The sequence below is a fragment of the Nicotiana attenuata genome, unplaced genomic scaffold (assembly GCF_001879085.1).
Source record: "Nicotiana attenuata strain UT unplaced genomic scaffold, NIATTr2, whole genome shotgun sequence".
In the NCBI taxonomy this organism is placed as follows: domain Eukaryota; kingdom Viridiplantae; phylum Streptophyta; class Magnoliopsida; order Solanales; family Solanaceae; genus Nicotiana; species Nicotiana attenuata.
The window spans coordinates 313,062-333,037 of NW_017671119.1; the positions used below are offsets into that span (position 1 = coordinate 313,062).

Sequence of the window (19,976 nt, forward strand, 5' to 3'; positions counted from 1 at the left end):
ATTACTTTTTTCTTTTGGAAATTCACAATTCTTATGTCCTAATGCCAACTTAAAATGGCAGTGATTTAAAATATAAATACTTAAAGAAAGATTGAGCTAAAAATAAGAAAAAACTTTACATATAGAAAAGCTAAAAATATAAAAAGATCCGAATAGCTAAGGAAAGATGTTCATCCTTTTCAAATTCAAATAGGTAAGGAAACATGATCTTGTTCCATTCAAAAACTAAAAAGGTCCACTTGGGTATGATCCAACAAATATTGTCAAACTTCTCTATAACAGCTTCGTTTGTTCTAATAATTTTTGGCTACTATAGTGAAGTGTTGTTATATAGAATATATATTATAACATAATGTTAAAATCGGTTCCGAAAAAACTTGACTTTTATAGTGAATGATTGTTATATAGGAATACTGTTATAGAGAGGTCGTAACATTTTCACCTAACAAATTAAAAATAATGAATTTTAAAATATCTAAATAAAATGAATAAACTATTCATCTTTACAAGTTAAGACTGTATTATTTTGAACACAAGCATTCACAATAAAGATTTTTTGTGCACTTTAACTTTAACTTTATAATCCAAAATTTTTCAAGTATTTATGCAGTTAAGCATTTATTTATTTTTATGCATTAGAGAGAGGGCGCCTACTTTTTGGGCCAGAACTTTTTTGAATTTGCTATATCTTCTCTCTCTCTCTGGTAGGGTTTCAAATCAAACACCTAAAATAGAAATACAAAATGCAGAATTACACCACCAACTACTTCACTCTCACTTTCCCATTCATCTTCTAAAAATTCAAATCTAAAATTGTACGTACTAAAGATGGATTCGATAAAGAGCCTGTTGGCGGCAAGTGGGGCTGACACGGTGAAGCTATTTGACCTGTCATTGGAACCGCGTGATCCCTGCATTCTTAGCTACACTCCTTCCCCTGGCTTCCTTGTCAACTCCCTCAAGTGGAACTTTACTAGTCAGTTGATTCAATTTATTTTATTTCAAATATTTAACAGTTTTTTAGGTTTTAATTTTGGATGTTTTGATTGTTGTAGATTTAGTGGTAGCAAGCGCTGGAGACGACAAGAAAATATCTTTGTGGAGGAAAAATGGACAGAGTTTGGGGACTCTACCCACTGATGCTGGTGACAATATCGAGGTTCTTTTATTTTATTTACCTTTTTGACCTTTTGTTGCAATTTAAGATTATTTAGTTTTACCAGCATCTGCAAAATATGCAAGTTTAAACCTTTTTTCCCCTTCTTTTAAACACGATCAAGTTTAGTAATCGGCTGCCAATTATTTCAATGGATTTTGGCACAGCATTCTTTGTGAAATGGTGAATTTTGAGTGTAAAGATCTGCTGCATTGCCAGCAGTTTGGACAGACTATTTTTTGTTTTTGTTTTTGTTTTTTACCTCTATTTGCTGCTGAAATTTGCAGGAGGATTGGTGCTTTCATACGATAAATTTTCTTTTAGAATGCACAGGCACGTATTAGGGGTTCCAAAACTTAATAGCATAAACTGACCAGGCTGCATATGCAACATGGATCATTCTGTGCTGTGCTCATAATACAGAAAAGTAGACTAAAGGGAAAATAGAAAAAGATTTCAGTTGTTTTGCTGTAGTAGCTCCAATTGTTGATTTTTTCTCCAACGAAGTAACTTCGAATATTGACTATGATAAATTGTCCCACGGCCAGGGCTTTGGTCTAGTGGTAAGAGAGCAGTATGCAATGCATGGCTTAGGCAAACTTCACGTGTTACATGGTATTTACGTGGAGAAGGTAGATGGTTTGGCCCATTATCTACACCATTCACCATGGGCCCTTGGTGGTTTCTCGGTTATAAAAAAAGATTGATTATGATAAATTATGCATGTATCATTTAATACGCTGATGGTGTCGCTTTGATTAGTGGATATTGCACTCAAACATTCTCCAATAATTAGATGTCTTTAGGGGTTTCTCTATTTCAGGTGTTGAATGGTAAATTTTTTAAATACTGTTAAGAGTGTTATCACGCCAACTGCAAGGTCGCAGGTTCAAGTTCACTAAAGAAAGACATCTAGATGAGATCGTTCAAACCACAATAATTTTGTTAAGTGGAAGTCAAAATGATGTCATTTTTGCTAAATCAAAACAGCGTTTCTTGGCGTTGGCTTATCAAGAAATCGATAGTTTACTACTTTATTTACTGATAAAAAAAGAGTCTGTACTTTACATCTTTGTATATTGAATCCACTGTCATAGAATTTGTGTTTGCCTCTGGGTTTGAATGGGACAAAGATAGGGTTTAGTAGGATAAAGAAATGGATCCCTGAAGGTTCGGTTATCCTATATAGGTTTATGAAATACGGATGCTGGATTAATGTGTGCTATATTGCTATCCGTGGCAAAAAGGTGAAGACAGGACGATTGGTTAGAACAAAGTTAGCATCCTATCCCATCTGCCACAACCTAACATGGGTCTATAGTATAAGCCGTCAACATTTTTTTGGAGTCCACCTTGTTTAGTGGGCTATCAATAATCAATCAACTATCCACAAGTAGTTACTTTATATCACTTGCAGGAGTCTATTTCAACAATTAACTTTAGCAGCAAAGCATCCAGATACATTTGTTCTGGAGGCAGTGGTCAAGTTGTGCGAATATGGGATTTGCAGCGGAAGCGTTGCATCAAATGGTTGAAAGGTCATACTGATACTATTAGCGGTGTAATGTACAATTGCAAAGATGAGCACTTAGCTTCTATCAGTCTTAATGGGAATCTCATACTTCACAACCTTGCTTCTGGTGCGAAGGCTGCTGAACTCAAGGATCCAAATGAGCAGGTTAATTCATTCTTTCTAAGTCCTACTTTGCTGTAAAGCTGCAATTTGCTTTTGGTGTTTGCTATGATGCTTTGTTTTCTGACGCCATCTATCTTTGTCTGATTATCACAAGACCAGGTATTGAGAGTCCTTGATTATTCCAAGATTAGCAGGCACTTATTGGTGACAGCTGGTGATGATGGATCGATCCACCTGTGGGATACTACTGGTCGCATTCCCAAGGTTTGTTGTATGTCATTTTGGTGTTTTGAGACGATAAAATTTGATCTCGTTACGTCTCCTGCTAGTGCCTAGATCCGTCTTGGTTAAATGGGTTATCGGTTGAGAATTAGTACTAGGGAATTCTTTTCTTTCTCCTCGACATCTGCATGTGCAAGTCAAATCTCATCTGGCTAATTTGGTATAGGCACTAGGCTATGATATAGAACATTTCTGGCAGAGTTTTTTCTGAAACTAGCATCCACTATCCATTTGCAACTTACAGCTGTTACATCTCAAAGGGCTTGACAGTTTTAAGAAACTCATCACTGCTCTTTAGGGGTCTCACAGTGTTTTCCTCACGATAAGAGAAATTCTTCTGCTATAGGTGCTGTGACTGTTTGAAACACTATTCTTTATAGCTTGCGGACTTCCAAGATGGAATGTGAGCTTGCACGTGACACTGAATAATGGTTATGAATTTTCTGAAGTTTTCAGATAGATAATTATTTCGGAACCTCCAAGCCCCTGTCTCAATACATATTTTACTCACCTGCCGAAGTTGAGAACATGTCATTGTTCTTCCTCCGATCCTTCTCCACTGCTCTTCCTGTTCCTACTCTTCCCTCCCTTTATTTATTTGAAAGATGAGACGTGGATGTCCTTTTTTTTTTGATAAGGTAAAAGTTTTATTAATAAAGTTACCAAGAAGGTACTCAAAAATACAACCAAACAATACAGCCCCTACAACAATCTCTAGTTACATATTTCCAAGTGAGTTCAGAAATTCCATATACTGATCAATACTCTCTGGTGTACTCCTTTTACACCAAAAAGACAGATTTTGCAAACAAAGGTTCCTGACTCGAGATGTGGTTCTTTTTATTCTCGAAACTAGCACTGTTTCTCTCTGTCCAAATAGTCCAGAAGACACATAAAGGGATAGTTCTCCAGATCTGCTTTTGTATCCTTCCAATCCTCTGCCCTTTCCAGCTCTCCAACAAACTCTTAACATCTGATGGCATAACCCAAGCCACACCATCATCAGACATGCTTTGATGGCCATAATGGTTGAATTTTCCAAGTTCCTGAAACTTTCTTGCTTTGCATTTTGTGTTAATATTTTATTATCCTTTAAGTTAGTGGTTGACTTCTTTGGGGTTGTTGTCTCTCTCTTATACAGTTATATCTGTCTTGCCAGCTGTAAAATTTGTTTCGTTGGATAACTGGTAGTTATTTTTACCTGTATAGGTTTCTTGGCTAAAGCAGCATTCTGCACCAACTTCTGGCATTAGTTTCTCACCATCAAATGACAAGGTTTTCTCTATTATACTCATTAACTAGTACACCTATTGCATACCTGTCCTAGTGAAGAATTGTAAACCCTTCCTCAGGCCAAATGATTGTAAGCATTTTCTTAGATATGGTTTTACTCTTATGATTGCAGATTGTTGCTAGTGTTGGTATGGATAAGAAGTTGTACACTTTTGACTCAGGGTCAAGAAGGCCATCATTTTGCATTCCTTATGAGGCACCTTTTTCTTCACTGGCATTTACTGACGATGGCTTCACTCTAGCAGCTGGAACAAGTAGTGGCCGTGTGGTATTCTACGACGTTCGTGGAAAACCACAACCTTTGACTGTTTTACGTGCTTATGGAACTTCTGAGGTCTTTTATTCTTCTCTTCTTAATAAAGTATTTGTGTTGAGGATCAATTTCTCCTTACTGTGTACTTGACTCGTCATTTCATTACCTTGGTTGGCAAAACATGAGAAAAGAAAAGAAAATTAAAGAAAAGATTCAGTTCCTTATTACTAAAGGGTGGAGATACGTAACCATATAACAAATTCCATTTGGTGTGGGTATGCATATAGACTTTAGCCCACTTGTTGTCTTCAAATTATACCTTCCAGTGATGATAGAATTGGATATGCATGCAATGGTAAATGGGGCAAGAGGAGGTGGGGAGGAGATGAGGCGGACAGCTAGGTGATCCATGTGCCGTTGTGCGGCTTCTGCCAATATATGGCATGTATTGAGAGGTTAAAGATAGCCAGCATTTGCTTTGGGGAAGGGGTGGTCCACAAGCTGTTAATCACCTATCCTGATACACTCAGAATGCAGCAATAGGGTACAAAAGCAGCACCTCACTCAGTCAGGCATGACAGCCAAATTTCTGCTCAGTCAAAACGTGGAAAATAATTTAAGGCACTTCTCAATTTCCTGAAATTGAAAAACATTGTTAGGATATCCTTATTCCTTGTTTCTTCCTTGACTAAATGTTTCTTTGTGTCATTTGTTTAACTAGGTAGACTGATGTGTATAATCTGATTGATGAGCTGGAAGATGGTATGCAATGTTAGTTTTTGGGGTTTGTGTGGGGGAGCTGGTCTGAGAAGCTCTTCTTCTTTCTCTCTCTCTCTCTCTCTCACACACACACACACTCTCTCTCTCTCTCTCTCACAGCAGAACAACACAGCGTGGTGTTTCTTTATCTATTTGTATATCAGCATAAACAGACCAATGGTATCCATTCTGATATTATGCAATTATCATGTTCTGGTTGTCTTATATTTATATATATTGTTTATCAGCTTGTAAAATCCAGCTCTGTTCCTATTCTTGACACTAGCCTTCTTACTCTTATTTATTTCCTCTTACTAGTAAAGTCTGATATGAATTAACAGGCTGTGACAAGTCTATGCTGGCAAAGAGCAAAACCTGTAATGGTCAATGAAAACAATTGCACCACAGAAATAGCTCTTCTGGGCAGTGCTGTGGAGGATTCGATTTTAATGCCTGACCCACTTCCTGCGACGACATCATCAAGCCTATCAACTTCCATGACAACATCAGGTTCCAGAACCACTGTTCGTTCAGGTTCTGTGGACTCATTTTCTTTTCCAGCAGGCAATACGGGATCTACATCTGGGACACTAGGTTTATCTCCATCCGAGGAAACACCCATACGAAGTAGTTTGTGGAAAGGTGGATCTTTGACACGATTACACGCTCCTCGTAACTTCAAGGATGATATGGAAGTCTTTTCTCCTCTTAATGAAGTCCAGCCAATTACACCTTCACTTGATAAGTTTTGGGATGATCAGGAAGGTTTTAAAAAGGATCTTGATAAGAGATCATCTTTACTATTTCCTTCTCTAAGGTTTCCACTTCCAGTAGAGGGTGGCAATGACAACCGCCCCATATTTGATTGGAAATCAAGTTCCTTGCCCAAACAGGTTTGCATCTTGTCTGGTTGATGTACCTTGATTTATTTGCTTTTGGAGAGCAAATTTTTTCATTGTTTGCCGGACACTTAGTGAAGTTGTGAGTTGCTCTTCTTCATGCAGAAACTTGTTTTGTTAAAATTTTCTAAGTTGATTTGCTGCAAATGGTGTTTTCGATATACAGTGTTGTCAAAGGTGAAAAGCTCTAAGTAGCCTCCAAGTCTATTGATTGGGGCACATTAAGCGCAAAGTGAGCTTTAGTAAAAAAAGGCGCATGACAAAATAAAAAATATATGTAATTGAAGAAAAAGTAAAAAATTCATTCATGTTGTTTTCCTTAATACTATTACACTTATTTGCCGATTATATTTGTTTAGTACAACTCGACTCAAGATAGAGCTCATGGGCAATGAGTGTGCACACGTCAGTGCCTTGCACTACACTGAAGTGCAACTTAAGCGAGGTGAAACGCTCTCCACGAGGTTTTCTGAGCGTCAGGCTTAAGTGCACCTTAAATGAGCCTTTGACAACACTGTTGATATGTAGTTGAATTAAATAATTTTTTAACTCGCATCTTCTACCCAGATTCTTGGGTGCTAAATAATTTGTGAAGTCGGACCAAGAAGTAGCGTCAGTATTCTGATACTGAAGTCGATGACTTGATTAACATCAAATGTGCGAGTAATTTTCCTTTCTTGACAAGTATTTCATATCTTTGACATTCCTGCAGGAGGATACTTCTTCGGTACAGTTGTCTTCTACTCCTACATCTTTCCGTAGTGATGATTCTTCCTCCATAACTCCTCCAGAAGCTTGGGGTGGTGAGAGATTATCTGATAGATTATCTCACCTTCGGCATTCAGGAAACATGCCTTCTCGTTTTGCAACATCGACATCTGGTCCTCTTGCACCAGGAACAATGTTCTCTGGATTACAGGATACTTTTCCAGCAACTCAGAGTATCAGCTCTTTGAGCAATTCTAGTCTGAGTTTGGCAAATTTGCGCATTAAAGAAAATTCAAATGAAGAAACTTCTCTAGGATCGCCAGAAAATATCCCCTCTAGTTCCACATCTTTTTCAGTTGGAACAAAAGGCATTACAGGGCAGGGTACTGTTGATTCTCTTGGTTCAACTATGACCCTTCCAAGGAGATTTTCCAGTTATGCTGAGAGAATAAGCACCAAGCCGTCCTTCAGTGATGGAACCCTTTCTGTTGGTTCTCCAAAAACTAAGAAAACTGGAGCTGAAACAAGGGGGGAGCTTCTGAATAGCTTGTTGTCTAGGTCTGACACGTCATCTGCTACAGCAGCTGGTGCTTTCCAAGCAATGAATGTATGAAACAGGAAAACCTGGCTGTTCCTCTTTATCTTAGGCGTCATCTGTTATGATTCATCATGGATTGTTTTCACCTTTGTGTTTTTCGAAGAGAATCTTGGAAGCATGAGCTGGTGAAAAGAGCCTTAATGATGAATCATTCCAAATGCCATAGGCTTATCTTGTCAATAGAAAGTTTTCATTTGACCTATGAATTTTTACAGGGTGAAGTCAGACAATCACAAACATCCACACTGCCTGAATTGCAGCAGGGAAGTTCCTTCCAACTCCAGCTGTTTGAACGTAAGCAGGAAGAAACGTTATCTTTCATTCAAAGAACTGTTCATGAGCAAATGAGGAATCTTCATTTAGAATTGATAAGTCAAAATCATATGCTGCAGGTACATTTCTTAAGTTTGTACTATCTAGTTCTTTGGTTGTATAGTATCTGTAACTTAGATTTGGAAACATATACAGATGGAAATGTCTAGTCGTTATAACTTGATCTTGGACAACCAGAAGGTTCTCTTTGATCGCCAGACTTTGATATTGGAAAACCTAGCGGAGCTGATGAAGAGGTTCAATTAGTTTGAAGAGAAACACGGAAGCTTCGTAGCTAGAGGTCCTGCTCTAAAATAAGTAGGTCATTTTCATTATGTATTCCTTAGTTTTAGCCATGTACTGCAATGTTGTTGTGAGAGACTTGTATTGACAGGCGTGTAGTAACTAGAGAGTGGAAAGAAGTGTTATTGTGTGTATCTAAATGTGGGGAGAATTTTTGGGTTTATTTTGTCCTAATATAGTAAAAGGGAAAGAGAGAGCGAAGGCTTATCAATATTTGAGAATTAGAGCGTTGTATGGTTATGTACAGAAGTTGGATACGCCAATTTAATTTAATGTACAGATCATCTGATTCACTTTGATTAGCATACTTCTTAGTTGAGCATTCTCATCTTTGTACCAGGTTATGCAGCTTTCTTTAGTTCATTACTCTCAGTTTTAGATAATCCCCAAGTCTTAAAATGTCTAGTTTCATAAGCAATTAGTTATAGTATGATAAGTAGTAGTACTAATTGGTTTTAGAAATTGTTTAATTAATGCAAGTAAAATGAGCACGTATTACAACATTATGTGATATTTATAAGCAATAAGTTACGTCTTCCATCTAATTTATCCTTTTAGAAGATAACGGAGTTTTTAGGATTTCATATGTTTAGCCTCATAGCCAAGAAATGGGTGAGATGTAAGGAAGCATGCAACTTCTCTCTTGTAAAATATAGGTGCATAAAGCAGAATTTGAATGCCGGAAGTGAAAATGGACGCAAAACATTTTAAAGATGGAGAACACTCAAGTAGCAGCCATGGTGCTTAAATCTTCATGATCGCTGAGAGTGGAGAAATATACTTAGGATCTGTAAAACTAGAGTTTCTCCTTCTTTCTTTATTAAGTACTTTATTGTAAAACTTACGATTGTTGTGATAAATCAAGTTTGAAAGCTCATTGGCAACAAGATAGCTTAATGTTTTACCGCCAGTTTTTTCTTTCCGTGTAATTTGCTAAGCTTAAAGTTTAGTGCTTTGTGATTTTGTCGACATATCTGGCGTCTTGTCATTCCTAAAGCACTTGGAAAGTAATAGATTTCATCAAGTACAAGCCGATATTAGCACTAAAGCAAATGCCTTTTTTTTTTCTTTGAAGAAACACGGCCTTTTTGGGTATTCATACAAGAATAATTTAACAAGTGGGAGTGAGTAATATTGATATTTGACAAATAAGGAATGCTTTTGAATCCATCAATCTTCAACCGGTAACCAGTTCCCAACTCCCCATACTAGATTCTAGATGGAGAAACACCATGGTCCAGTCAAGCTTAGAACTGACAACTGAAGAAGCAAGCCAGTACAAGTTCCAAAAATCTGTATGCGAAGGGACTGATGAAGATAACCAGGATACATGTCTATACTGATTTGCGTAGGAAACAACCTAGGTACGACGCTAATATAATCAACAAAACAGAAGCACTAAGAACCGACGTCCTAAAGAATATAAGACACCAAACGAGAAACAGAGCTAGGGGCCTATTAAAGGCCAAGAACTATGTAATCGATAACCGGAAAATTAGCTAATTTGACAATGCAGGCCATAAATCAAGGCAAGGCAGATGACAAAAGAAAACATACCAAATGAGACAGAGAAGAACTCAATAGTCAAAAGATGGTAAGAAAGGGAGTATAACATTAGAGATGATACTCTCTGGAAATTCCATGAGAGAATAAACTTACACTATTGTAGCAAAATATGCAGGCAAAGAAGACAATAACTAGAACTAGCTGACAAAGCATAATGAAACAAAACTCCCAATGGACAACTCTAATATATGGGTGTATTGAATTCACCAAAGACTTGGATATCTCATGGTAAAGTAACTTTATCAATGATAGACAGTAAGATGTAGCCAAAATAACATTACCCTACTAAAACATCAAGAACTTATGGGATAATTGTTCACAGGAAGTAGAATCTATGCCTCAATGAATTTCTTCAGATTCTTAAGCCACATCACGTATTCCCTGCCGTCCTTGTTGATCATGTACTCGTGCAAGAAGTTAGTTGCGCTGGGTTTGATCCCCCTAATCTCCAGATACTTGTGGAAAGCCTTTTGGAGGTTTTCATCCAAATCCCTAATCGAGAAAGCACATCTTCTATTAGTATACCAAACCAAAAAAAAAAGACTGATATGGATGTAAGCCAGCCATTTTAATAAAATTTCAAGACTTACGAGAAATCAGGTCCTTCATAAGCAATCTGATCCTCAGAAGCATTAGGATCTTTGATTGACAAAGTGTCAATAGCAATCTCATCAGCAAAAGCTGTGCAACCAAACTCCAAAGAAGGTCCATTCTTCTTAGACACCCTAACAACAAGAGGAATTTGAGACTGATTGGCCCTTTCTCTATCATCGTCATCGTTGTCATTCTCATCTTCATCACCAGTAACAAGGTCAGGCATGTGAACTTCGACATCAATAGATTCACCTTGATACTCTCTTGTCAATGTTACAGTCTGTTGTCCCAGATGGTCTTCAATCTTGAAGGGGAAACCCTCAGGAGCCTCCTCAACCTGCAATCATAACAAAAAATAGTGATAATAGTCTTAAGTCTGCTAATGTAGTACTAGCACTTTTTTCATAAAATAAAAAACAGCATAAATTTTAAAAATTTCGAGTAAATTATACTCTAAATTTGCTTTTTAAGGTAAAATTACTCCAAAACTGGGCGTTTTTCTTACAGGTGGAGGGAGTAAGTTTAAAAGAGAAAAACAACAGTCCTTGAAATAAATAAATTTCTCCATAATTAAAATTAGTCTATACCAAGATACACATAGGAACTGAAAACCAGAGACAAATATTATGAATCCACAAATTACAGCGTAACTATTACCAAACGAAATAAGGTCAATATGTACTACTAGACAATAACTCAAAACCTTCTTTTTACTCATTTAATTAACTTTCTATTCAAAAAACAAAAAGAACAGAGAAGAAATATTAGAATTCAATTTTTCATTTAACATGAAGGTAAAAAAAAACCTCGTCATGTTCGTCAGATTCCTCGGCACATAAGATTTCGGACTGAATGACTTTAAGGAGTGACTCATCAGAACTGGGCCGCTTTGTCGAATAGCAATGAAGGGTAGAGGGTAATGAGCTTCGGAAGAAATTTCTAGACGCAGCTCCACGGTTTACTACGGTGGAGAACAGAGCAGAGGATCGATGGTGGTAGCTCTGAGTCCTACCGATGACTCGAACAGCTAAAGGTACAACTTGAGAAGCTGTTCGTCTAATTATGTTAGTGACAGCCATTTTTGGGGATTTTCAGAGGGGTAAGAGATTTCAGGGTTTAAGGAGAAAGGGAGGCTTGGGTTTTAGGGTTTTGGCGACATGTTATAATAGGGGGATTGTGGACTTTTTCGGCAATTTGGAACTTGAAGTGGGGGTAGAATGGGAAGTGCAAATACGAGCATAAGACTTTTAAAAAAATCTTTCCAACTCTATGTGTTCTTTGTTGTACTTGTTATAAATAGAATGGTATTTAAGTGAATGTCTATTTTATTTGTGTTAAAGTTATTTTTATCCTATAAATAGAGGGGTTTATCCCATTGTAATTTATCTCTTTTTTTTTTAATATTCTTCTTTTCCTTTATTGTTTTATTTCACGTTATCAGCACGAGACTCTACCGTCTCAAGAAGCTCTTTGAGAAGGCTAACGGTATAATTTTTCTCCTCTTTTAACTATGACTGATATTATGAAACGAAAGTTCGTTGCCCTTGAAATTTCGGGCAAGAACTATATGTCATGGGTGTTGGGTGCTAAAATTCATTTAGATGCAATAGGTCTTGGAGACGCCATTAACGATGAAAATAAAGATCTACCCAAGACTGTCTATGGCCTTAATTTTCTTGTGTCATCACCTTGATAAAGGGTTGAAATAGAATATCTCAGTCAAAGATCCACTTATTTTGTGAAATGACTTAGAGGAAAGATATGACAACCTAAAGTTAGTCACACTTCCACAAGCACGATATGATGATTGGGCTCATCTGAGGCTCCAAGAGTTTAATTAGTCTATTTCTGAATACAATTCGGCGATGTACAAAATTACTTCTAAATTGAAGCTTTGTGGAGATAATATCAGTAACTATGATATGCTTGAAAAAACATTCACAACGTTTCTCCATGTCTCCAGTATGGTCCTACAACGGCAGTATCAAGAGAAAAGTTTCAAAAAACACTCCGAGATGCTTTCTGTTCTCCTTGTGGCTAAACGAAATAATGAGTTGCCCATGAAAAATCACGATAATCAACCTACTAGGTCTACACCATTACCCGAAGTGAATGAGGTATATTTCCATTATGCTAAGCGTGAAAAAGGTTGTGGCCCTGTTTGTGGTCGTGGCCGTGGACATTGCCAAGGAAGAACTTTTTCTAGTATTAATCATCCCCCAAAGAAAAATAGCCACCAAAAGTGGAAAGGGAAAGATGAGAAGCCAAAAGCAAAGGAATCAGAAACTAGATGTTATCGTTGTAGTGAAAAAGGGCATTGGGCAAATATTTATCGTACAACAAGACATTTGGTTGTGATTTATCAAGCATCTAAAAAGATTTAAGGCCTTTGTTTACCCCAAAAAATGGATAACAATTAAATTTGTAAGTGGTTTTAAGGATACGCTGATTAATTCGATACAAATGATAAATTGCGTTTGATTAAATAAATAAAGATGTAGTAAATTCAAACCACGCGAGGAAGATAATTTTAGCCTCAATGAAATATCCATCCCGATCAGGGCTCACAGAGACTAGCACTGATGAACAAGAATAAGAATAAAGAAAATAATAATATATTACCTTGGAATGCATGTTACAATGGCTGTAATAAATAAATTAGACCCCCCTTTATATAGTAGGGGAATCCTACTCTAGGTACATTTCCATAAAAGGTAAAAAATCTTCTATTCAACTAATCACCGATACGTGCCGAGATTCACACCGTGATATCTGGCCAGTTGCGGATATAACGGCCTACCGTTGGTCGTGCTTGGTTGCTTGACAATTTTCTTCGAAGCCTTTTAGGATTTGGACCGATCCCGGATCATGCCCCAATATTCCCGAGGGTGGCGCCATGCCATCGGACTCTGACTCGATGAGACCCTTGCCTCAATTTCGGTCCCTTGTCATCATGTCTCTAGCTCGATTTATCTTATCGGAGGCCGGGGTGTATCATGAGCTCGGTTTTACCCGTATATAGATAGTCCCCTCGTTTCTCAAAGAGTAAGTTTTACGGAAACGACGAGGAACGACATAAGTTCTTCGATCTCTTCTTAACACGATGTGACACAAAACGACAAAGAAATCGAAATGTCCCGTCAGTCGTGTCATAATGACTCCTAACGCGTGTCAGCCGCCGGCAGGTCGTGCCTGAATGCGAAATGGCGCCAAGCCCCTATAAATACCATTTCCTTTGTTCATTTTTTACTTCTGACGAAGCTTCTACCCCTGATCTTCTGAGATATTACCATCTTCTTTCATCCCTCAATATTCTTACCTTCGTTTTTCAAGTTACAACCTTTATCTTACCCCTTTCTTAGGCCAGTGTGCTTGTTTTTATTAGCAATTTTTCATCCTCCATCTCCTCATTTTCCTTCAAAGTTTCAAACCTCTTTATCCAGATAAAAGAAATGGAAAAGACTTCAAAGACCATTCCGCAGAAAGATGCTCATTCTTTTTCGCACCCGACCACTGAGGTCGAGCAGACCAACCCGGGGGAGGCCATCGATGAACCGGAAGCCGAGCCCCCTTGAAAATGTTCATCCCCGGGGGTGTTCGGTCAATGATGACTTCAAGGTTGAAAAATCTTCTTCGGTTCAAGGCCGATTCCAGGCGATGTCACGATACGACTGCTTTATTATCGAGGTCGTTCTTCCTGTAGTTCGAAAGGACTGCGGTTGGGATGTGGTGATTCCCGGGCCCGATGACGATATCACTACACATGTTGAGGGATATTTGACTGTTTACACTTATCCCTTTACATTGGGCCTGGTGGACCCGGTCATCTTGGAGTTCTGTAGGAGGTACAACATATGCCTTGGCCAAATCCACCCATCGCTGTGGAGGATCGTGATCCTCCTCCGATTCTTTATGAACAAAATTGATGCGTGCACGTTCACCATCGATCATATACTCCGCTTATACAGTCCCTGAATCTTCTGAGGGGGACTGATAAAGCTTGTACGCTGGCCCAGCAAAGCCCCATTTTCAAGTATCGACGAGGATCGGGATCGGGGTTGGCAAGGACGCTTTGTCCGGGTGAAAACCTCCATCCTAATACTAACCGAGTGGAGGCCGTTCTCCGAGAAGTGGAACGTATCGCGTAAGTGCAACTTCCTTTTAAACATTGATTTTGTGTCTTGCCTTCCTTTTTCTTACCGGTATTTGCTATGGTGCAGCCCTTGCTCGAGTCCCAAACGCTATTCCTCAGCTCAAGGAATGGATCGGGGGAATTTGTTCGCAGATGCCTTATGCCGAGCTCTCATGGCGCGAGCTCTCAAAGGGTCACTGGGAGGCCCAATCTCATGGTAAGATTTCTTTTTCTGAATAGGCAACATTAGACTTTCTTTTTCAATACTATGTCTCCATTGCTTTTTTTTCCCCTCGTTTTTGCAGGCTTGCCTAAGACCATTGAGCTTAGGCCCTTGGTAGGGGGCGAGGATCTACCCGTCGATCTTCCTGCTACGGGGCAGCCTGGAGCCACAGCTGGAGAGAAGAAAAGGAAGAGGGACCCCGAGTTCCCCGAGCTCGGAGAAAAAAAAACCAAGGAAAAGGTTGGCTCGTAAGCCAAAGGAAAGTTCCAGATCCTGAGTACCTGACTCGGACTTACTTTACCGGCTCAGGGCCAAGCCCAAAGAGGATGAACTTTTTGTGGCCCGTGAGCCGTCTGTCCCTGGGGAGAAGGTGGCAGCCGAGGGGGAAACAACGGAGGCTAGTCCCCCTCAAGTAATCGAGGTTGGTGCAGCGGCAATGGCCGAGACTTCTCGAGATGCCGATTCCACCCCGCCCGGTGTTATAGAAATTTCAGGGTCACCCTCATTCACAGAGTCAATGTTTGATGAAGCCCGAGCGATGAAGGAGCGATCCAACGAAGGGGTCCATAGAGTAGACGATCCCTTTCGATAATTCTTTGATGGCGTGGACTCAATCGCTCTGGAAGACGTCACCGGGTTGGGTGACTTAGCGGTGCCGAGGAAAAGTTCATCCTCGGAGGTTGGCTGGCCGAACTTGAGACCGAGGATGATTAACCGGTTCCTCGCCTCGAGCACGGATCCTGGTTGGAAACGATCAGTTGTTATCACCTTTTCGGAGGATGCCCGGGTTCTTTCTGCCCCTGTCGGGATAGCTAGTTACCTCCGGTGCCTGGTAACCGAAGAAGACCAGGCAAAAATGAATGAGGTGGATTCGCCTTGCTTGTTCAACGAAGCACAACTGGCGCTGAACCGGGTAAGGTGTTATCACACTCTTTTATCTTCGGATTCGGTTTTTGAGGACCCTAATGCCTTTTTTTTTTCTTATTTTGCAGGCCTCGGTGCTTCACCATGAAACCTTTTTTCGGTACCGGGATGAGCTTGGCCAACTCGAGGCCGAAGTAAAAGATCTTGCTGAGAAGAGGGACATGTATAAGCTTCTCAGCGAGCAACGTGAAGGAGAAGTCAAGAGCCTTCGAGCCGAGTTGGATGCGGCTCAGAAAGAACATGCCATCTTGGTGAAATAGGTAAATATTTTTGAAGTTAGTGATGACGAGATAGACATGGCGACTAATAGTCAAAACCCGCAGGTCCAACAGAAGCTTGACTGGATCAACCAACTCCGAGATGGACGTAATCAAGGTTGAGGCTGAAGAGTGCAAAAGCAAGATGGATCGCTTGGCTTCGGAAAGGAGACTACCCGGGAGTAGCTGGCCTTGGCGGAGGCCCAACTTCGAGCGGAGAGGGAGAATGCTGAGGCCCAATCCCAAAAAATTGAAGACCTTCAGTCTCAATTGGGCTCGGCTGTCGCCAAACGGGATACCCTTGCCAAGGAGCTTAAAACAGGGCCCATGATAAAAAGATGGTGACCCAGTACAAAGCTGATGCCAAGGCAGCCCAGGACCGCCTGGAAGACATTGTCAAATATGTGAAGTGCCAGTCCCGAAGGGAGGCTCTCGAGGAAGTTCATGCCTGGGGTCTCGACCTATCGGCCGAGATCGAAAATACTAAGAGGCTCGAGGCCGAGGCCAAAAAGTGGGCATATCCCGAGGACGAGGAAGGCTCCGAGGGTTCCGGAGGGTCTGAGGGTGCAGAATACCCTGATGGTCCCGGTGACGAGGCGGGATCCAGCAAAGATCAGGCTTAGGTGCCTTGTAGATTTTTCTTCATTTTTGTACTTTTGTATTTTTTCTTGATACACACACACACACACACACACACACACACAAGGCACTTCCTTTTACCCCTTCGACAATTTTCAAGTTTTTTTTCTTTACGATTGCAAAGATTTCGAATGCCTTAGCACGTAATATTAAGGTCTTGTTTGGAGGTTCGAACAAGGCTCGTTCTCGATGTAATTTTGCTTAAGACTCGTGGGGGCTTGGTATGACTGGATGCTTTCCCTGAAGTGCTTACTTAGAATTCTTTAGATGATAATTTTGCCGAGGGTTAGCCTTTCAACCGGTTTGCAAATTTTTAAGGCCTTATGTTTTGGTTATGGGTTTCGGATGTCTCCGAGCTGTTTTTAGGATGGTCGTAGCCTTTTAATTTTGGGTTCTGTCCAGTAGGCTTATTACCCCGGGTTTCGATACCCAAGCCGTCCAGGCTTACCCAGGATGACAGTCCCCGAGTGGGGGTGGCCATTGCCTTTAAGATTTGGGCATTGCCTAATAGGTTTTTGTGCCCCCGGGCTTTGACAACCTGAGCTGTCCGAGTTTGTCTTGGATGACATTTCCGAGTGTGGGTGATCTCTTGGATACGGATAGAGGTGACCCTTGTGCTTGATGTCCTCAAGGAGCAAAATGTAGTAGTTTTTGGGAGACAAAATATGTATCTGCAAGGTAGAAACTTTCTTTCATTTCTGTGCGCAACATACAGGATTGTAAATTTGTACAAGCTTCGTGTTATGGCTTATGTGGTCTATGTGGGCACGGTTCATTTGATCGTTTGGCCCTTACAATAAATCCTATCCACCGAGCCTAGATTGTTCGAGCATGAAGTTTCCTTCCTTACTAAAATCATTATCCGAGGGTGATGGCCCCCAGTATTCGAGGCCGATCGTAGAGAGGGTTCGAATACTATTGAGGTGATCTTCGACTTCGGTGCATAATCGGTCTTTAATTCTAAGATTACCACGATCCACTGTTGCCTCATTAAAAACCTTGCCGGAAAACCCATTTGGGACAAAACCGGTTCAAGGGAAAAAGAATGAAACACGTGCTTTCAGGCCTAAGAGTTGCACTATTCCTTAGCCGTTACCTGCAAGCGTTAGTCCAATTCGTAATATATGTAAAGAAAAGTAATGAATGGGGTCGTACCTTAGCATTAGTATCGTTTTATGTGGGTTACATTCCAGTTGTTCGGTAGCCTCTCACCATCAATCGCTTCGAGTTTGTACGATCCTTTGTCAGTGATCTCGATAATTCGATATAGACCTTCCCAATTTGGCCCCAGCTTCCCTTTATTCGGGTTCCGGGTATTCAGTGTCACCTTTCTTAACACCAAGTCCCCGATATTGATGTGTCAGAGGTTGGCTCTCCGATTGTAATACCTTTATATCCGTTGCTTTTAGGCGGCCAACCGGATAAGGACGGCTTCGCGCCTCTCGTCCAATAGTTCCAGGCTCACACTGATGGCCTCATCGTTTGACTCTTTCGTCGCATATCGGAACCTGAGACTCGGTTCTCCTACTTCGGCAAGTATTAGCGCTTCGACATCATAGACCAATGAGAACGGGGTGGCCCCGGTACTGGATTTTGAGGTCGCACGATATGCCCATAGGACTTCAGGAAAAATTTCCTTCCATTTCCCTTTGGCGTCGGTCAACCTCTTCTTAAATTTTTTGAGTATGGTTTTGTTCGTAGACTCTGCCTGCCCGTTCCCACTAGGGTGATAGGGTGTTGATAGGATCTCTTGATCTTATGGTCCTCGAGAAATTTGCTCACCTTACTGCCGATGAACTGCTTCCCATTGTCGTACATGATCTCGGCCGGCATTCCGAATCGGCATATTATGTGGTCCCAAATGAAATTAATAACTTCTTTCTCCCTGAATTTCTCAAATGCCTGGGCTTCCACCCACTTAGAAAAATAGTCAGTCATAAACAATATAAATTGAGCCTTACCGGGTGCCCATGGCAGGGGACCGACGATGTCCATTCCCCATTTTATGAATGGCTAGGGTGACAAGACCGAATGTAGTAGCTCCCCGGGCTGGTAAATCATCGGTGCGTGCCTCTGACATCCGTTGCATTTTCGTACGAACTCCTTCGCGTCTTTTTCCATGTCAATCCAGTAGTAGCCAGCTCTGATTACCTTACGAACCAACGATTCGGCACCCGAATGGTTCCCGCAGGTGCCTTCATGAACTTCCCTCAAAAAATATTCGGTTATCTCGGTCCCAGACATATGGAGAGTGGGACATCTAATGTTCTCCTGAATAAGGTGTTGTCTTCGGACAGGCTGAACCTGGCTGCCTTTGTGCGCAGAGCCCTCGATTCCTTATGATCCGAGGGCAGCTTCCGGTCTTCAGGTAATCTATATACTTGTTTCTCTAGTCCCAGGTTAAGCTTGTTGAGTTTATCTCGGCGTGGCCTTCCTCCACTACCAATTTCATGAGTTGTACGACCGTCCCCAAGTTGAATTCATCGTCATCAACCGACGATCCCAAATTAGCAAGAGCATCGGCTTCGCTGTTTTGATCTCGAGGTACATTTTGCAGAGTTCACTCCTTGAACCGACGTAGCGTTACCTACAATTTATCCATGTATCTTGCATTCGTTCCTCCCTGACTTCGAACGTCATATTGACTTGGTTCACCATAAGGAGAGAGTCGCACTTAGCTTTGATCACCTCAGGCCCCAAGCTTTTAGCCAGTTCGAGACCAGCAATCGTTTCCTCATACTCGGCCTCGTTGTTAGCAATTTTACAGTCCTAATAGATTGTCTAACTACATTACCTGTCGTTGGCTTCAACACGATGCCAAGTCCGGACCCCTTTGCGTTCAAGGCACCGTTCGTAAAGAGTGTCTAGATTCCCCAGGAAGTCCTCGAGTTCAACAACAATTCCTTTTCGACCTTGGGTATTAGGGCCGGTGTAAAGTCGGACACGAAGTCTGCCAAAATTTGAGATTTGATGGCGATTCGGGGTCGATATTCGATATCGTACCCGCTGATCTCCACAGACCATTTGGTCAATTGTCGCGAGAGCCCGGGTTTATGCATTATGTTTCTCAATGGGTAATTAGTTACAACACATATATGGTGGCATTAAAAATACAGTTTTAGCTTCCTAGTGGCGCTTAGCAAAGCAAGCGCCAATTTTTCTAGGTGAGGATACCTAGTTTCGGCCTCGCCTAGAGTTCTGCTAACATAATAGATAGGAAATTGGATACCTTCCTATTCCCGGACAAGAACTCCGCTTACCGCTATCTCGGATACCGCTAAGTACAGGTACAACTGTCTTCTGCCTTCAGAATATGAAGCAAAGGTGGGCTCGAGAGGTACGGCTTGAGTTCCTCTAAGGCTTGTTGGCACTCTAGGGTCCATGAGAAGTTAGTCTTCTTCTTTAACAGTAAGAAGAACCGATGGATCTTGTCAGAGGACCT

At 40.8% G+C, this 19,976-nt stretch overlaps 3 protein-coding genes across 3 annotated transcripts; 2 read left to right on the forward strand and 1 right to left on the reverse strand.

The window, feature by feature from the left end:
• Positions 1 to 647: 647 nt before the first annotated feature.
• LOC109206044 (protein NEDD1) lies at positions 648 to 8,504 on the forward strand. The gene is made up of 10 exons (XM_019368813.1): positions 648 to 976; positions 1,056 to 1,159; positions 2,574 to 2,834; positions 2,952 to 3,056; positions 4,284 to 4,349; positions 4,480 to 4,701; positions 5,721 to 6,272; positions 6,991 to 7,593; positions 7,800 to 7,976; positions 8,053 to 8,504. Exons 1-10 carry the CDS (start codon positions 829 to 831, stop codon positions 8,161 to 8,163), a joined length of 2,349 nt encoding a protein of 782 aa, XP_019224358.1. The 5' UTR covers positions 648 to 828; the 3' UTR covers positions 8,164 to 8,504.
• Positions 8,505 to 9,791: 1,287 nt separating this feature from the next.
• LOC109206045 (uncharacterized protein At2g39795, mitochondrial-like) lies at positions 9,792 to 11,517 on the reverse strand. The gene is made up of 3 exons (XM_019368814.1): positions 11,166 to 11,517; positions 10,356 to 10,696; positions 9,792 to 10,257 (listed from the first exon to the last, which is right to left on the reverse strand). The coding sequence occupies exons 1-3, from the start codon at positions 11,436 to 11,438 to the stop codon at positions 10,098 to 10,100; spliced, it is 774 nt and encodes a 257-aa protein (XP_019224359.1). The 5' UTR covers positions 11,439 to 11,517; the 3' UTR covers positions 9,792 to 10,097.
• Positions 11,518 to 12,224: 707 nt separating this feature from the next.
• Positions 12,225 to 12,743, forward strand: LOC109206033. Its single transcript, XM_019368797.1, has one exon. The coding sequence runs from the start codon at positions 12,225 to 12,227 to the stop codon at positions 12,741 to 12,743; it is 519 nt and encodes a 172-aa protein (XP_019224342.1).
• Positions 12,744 to 19,976: the final 7,233 nt, after the last annotated feature.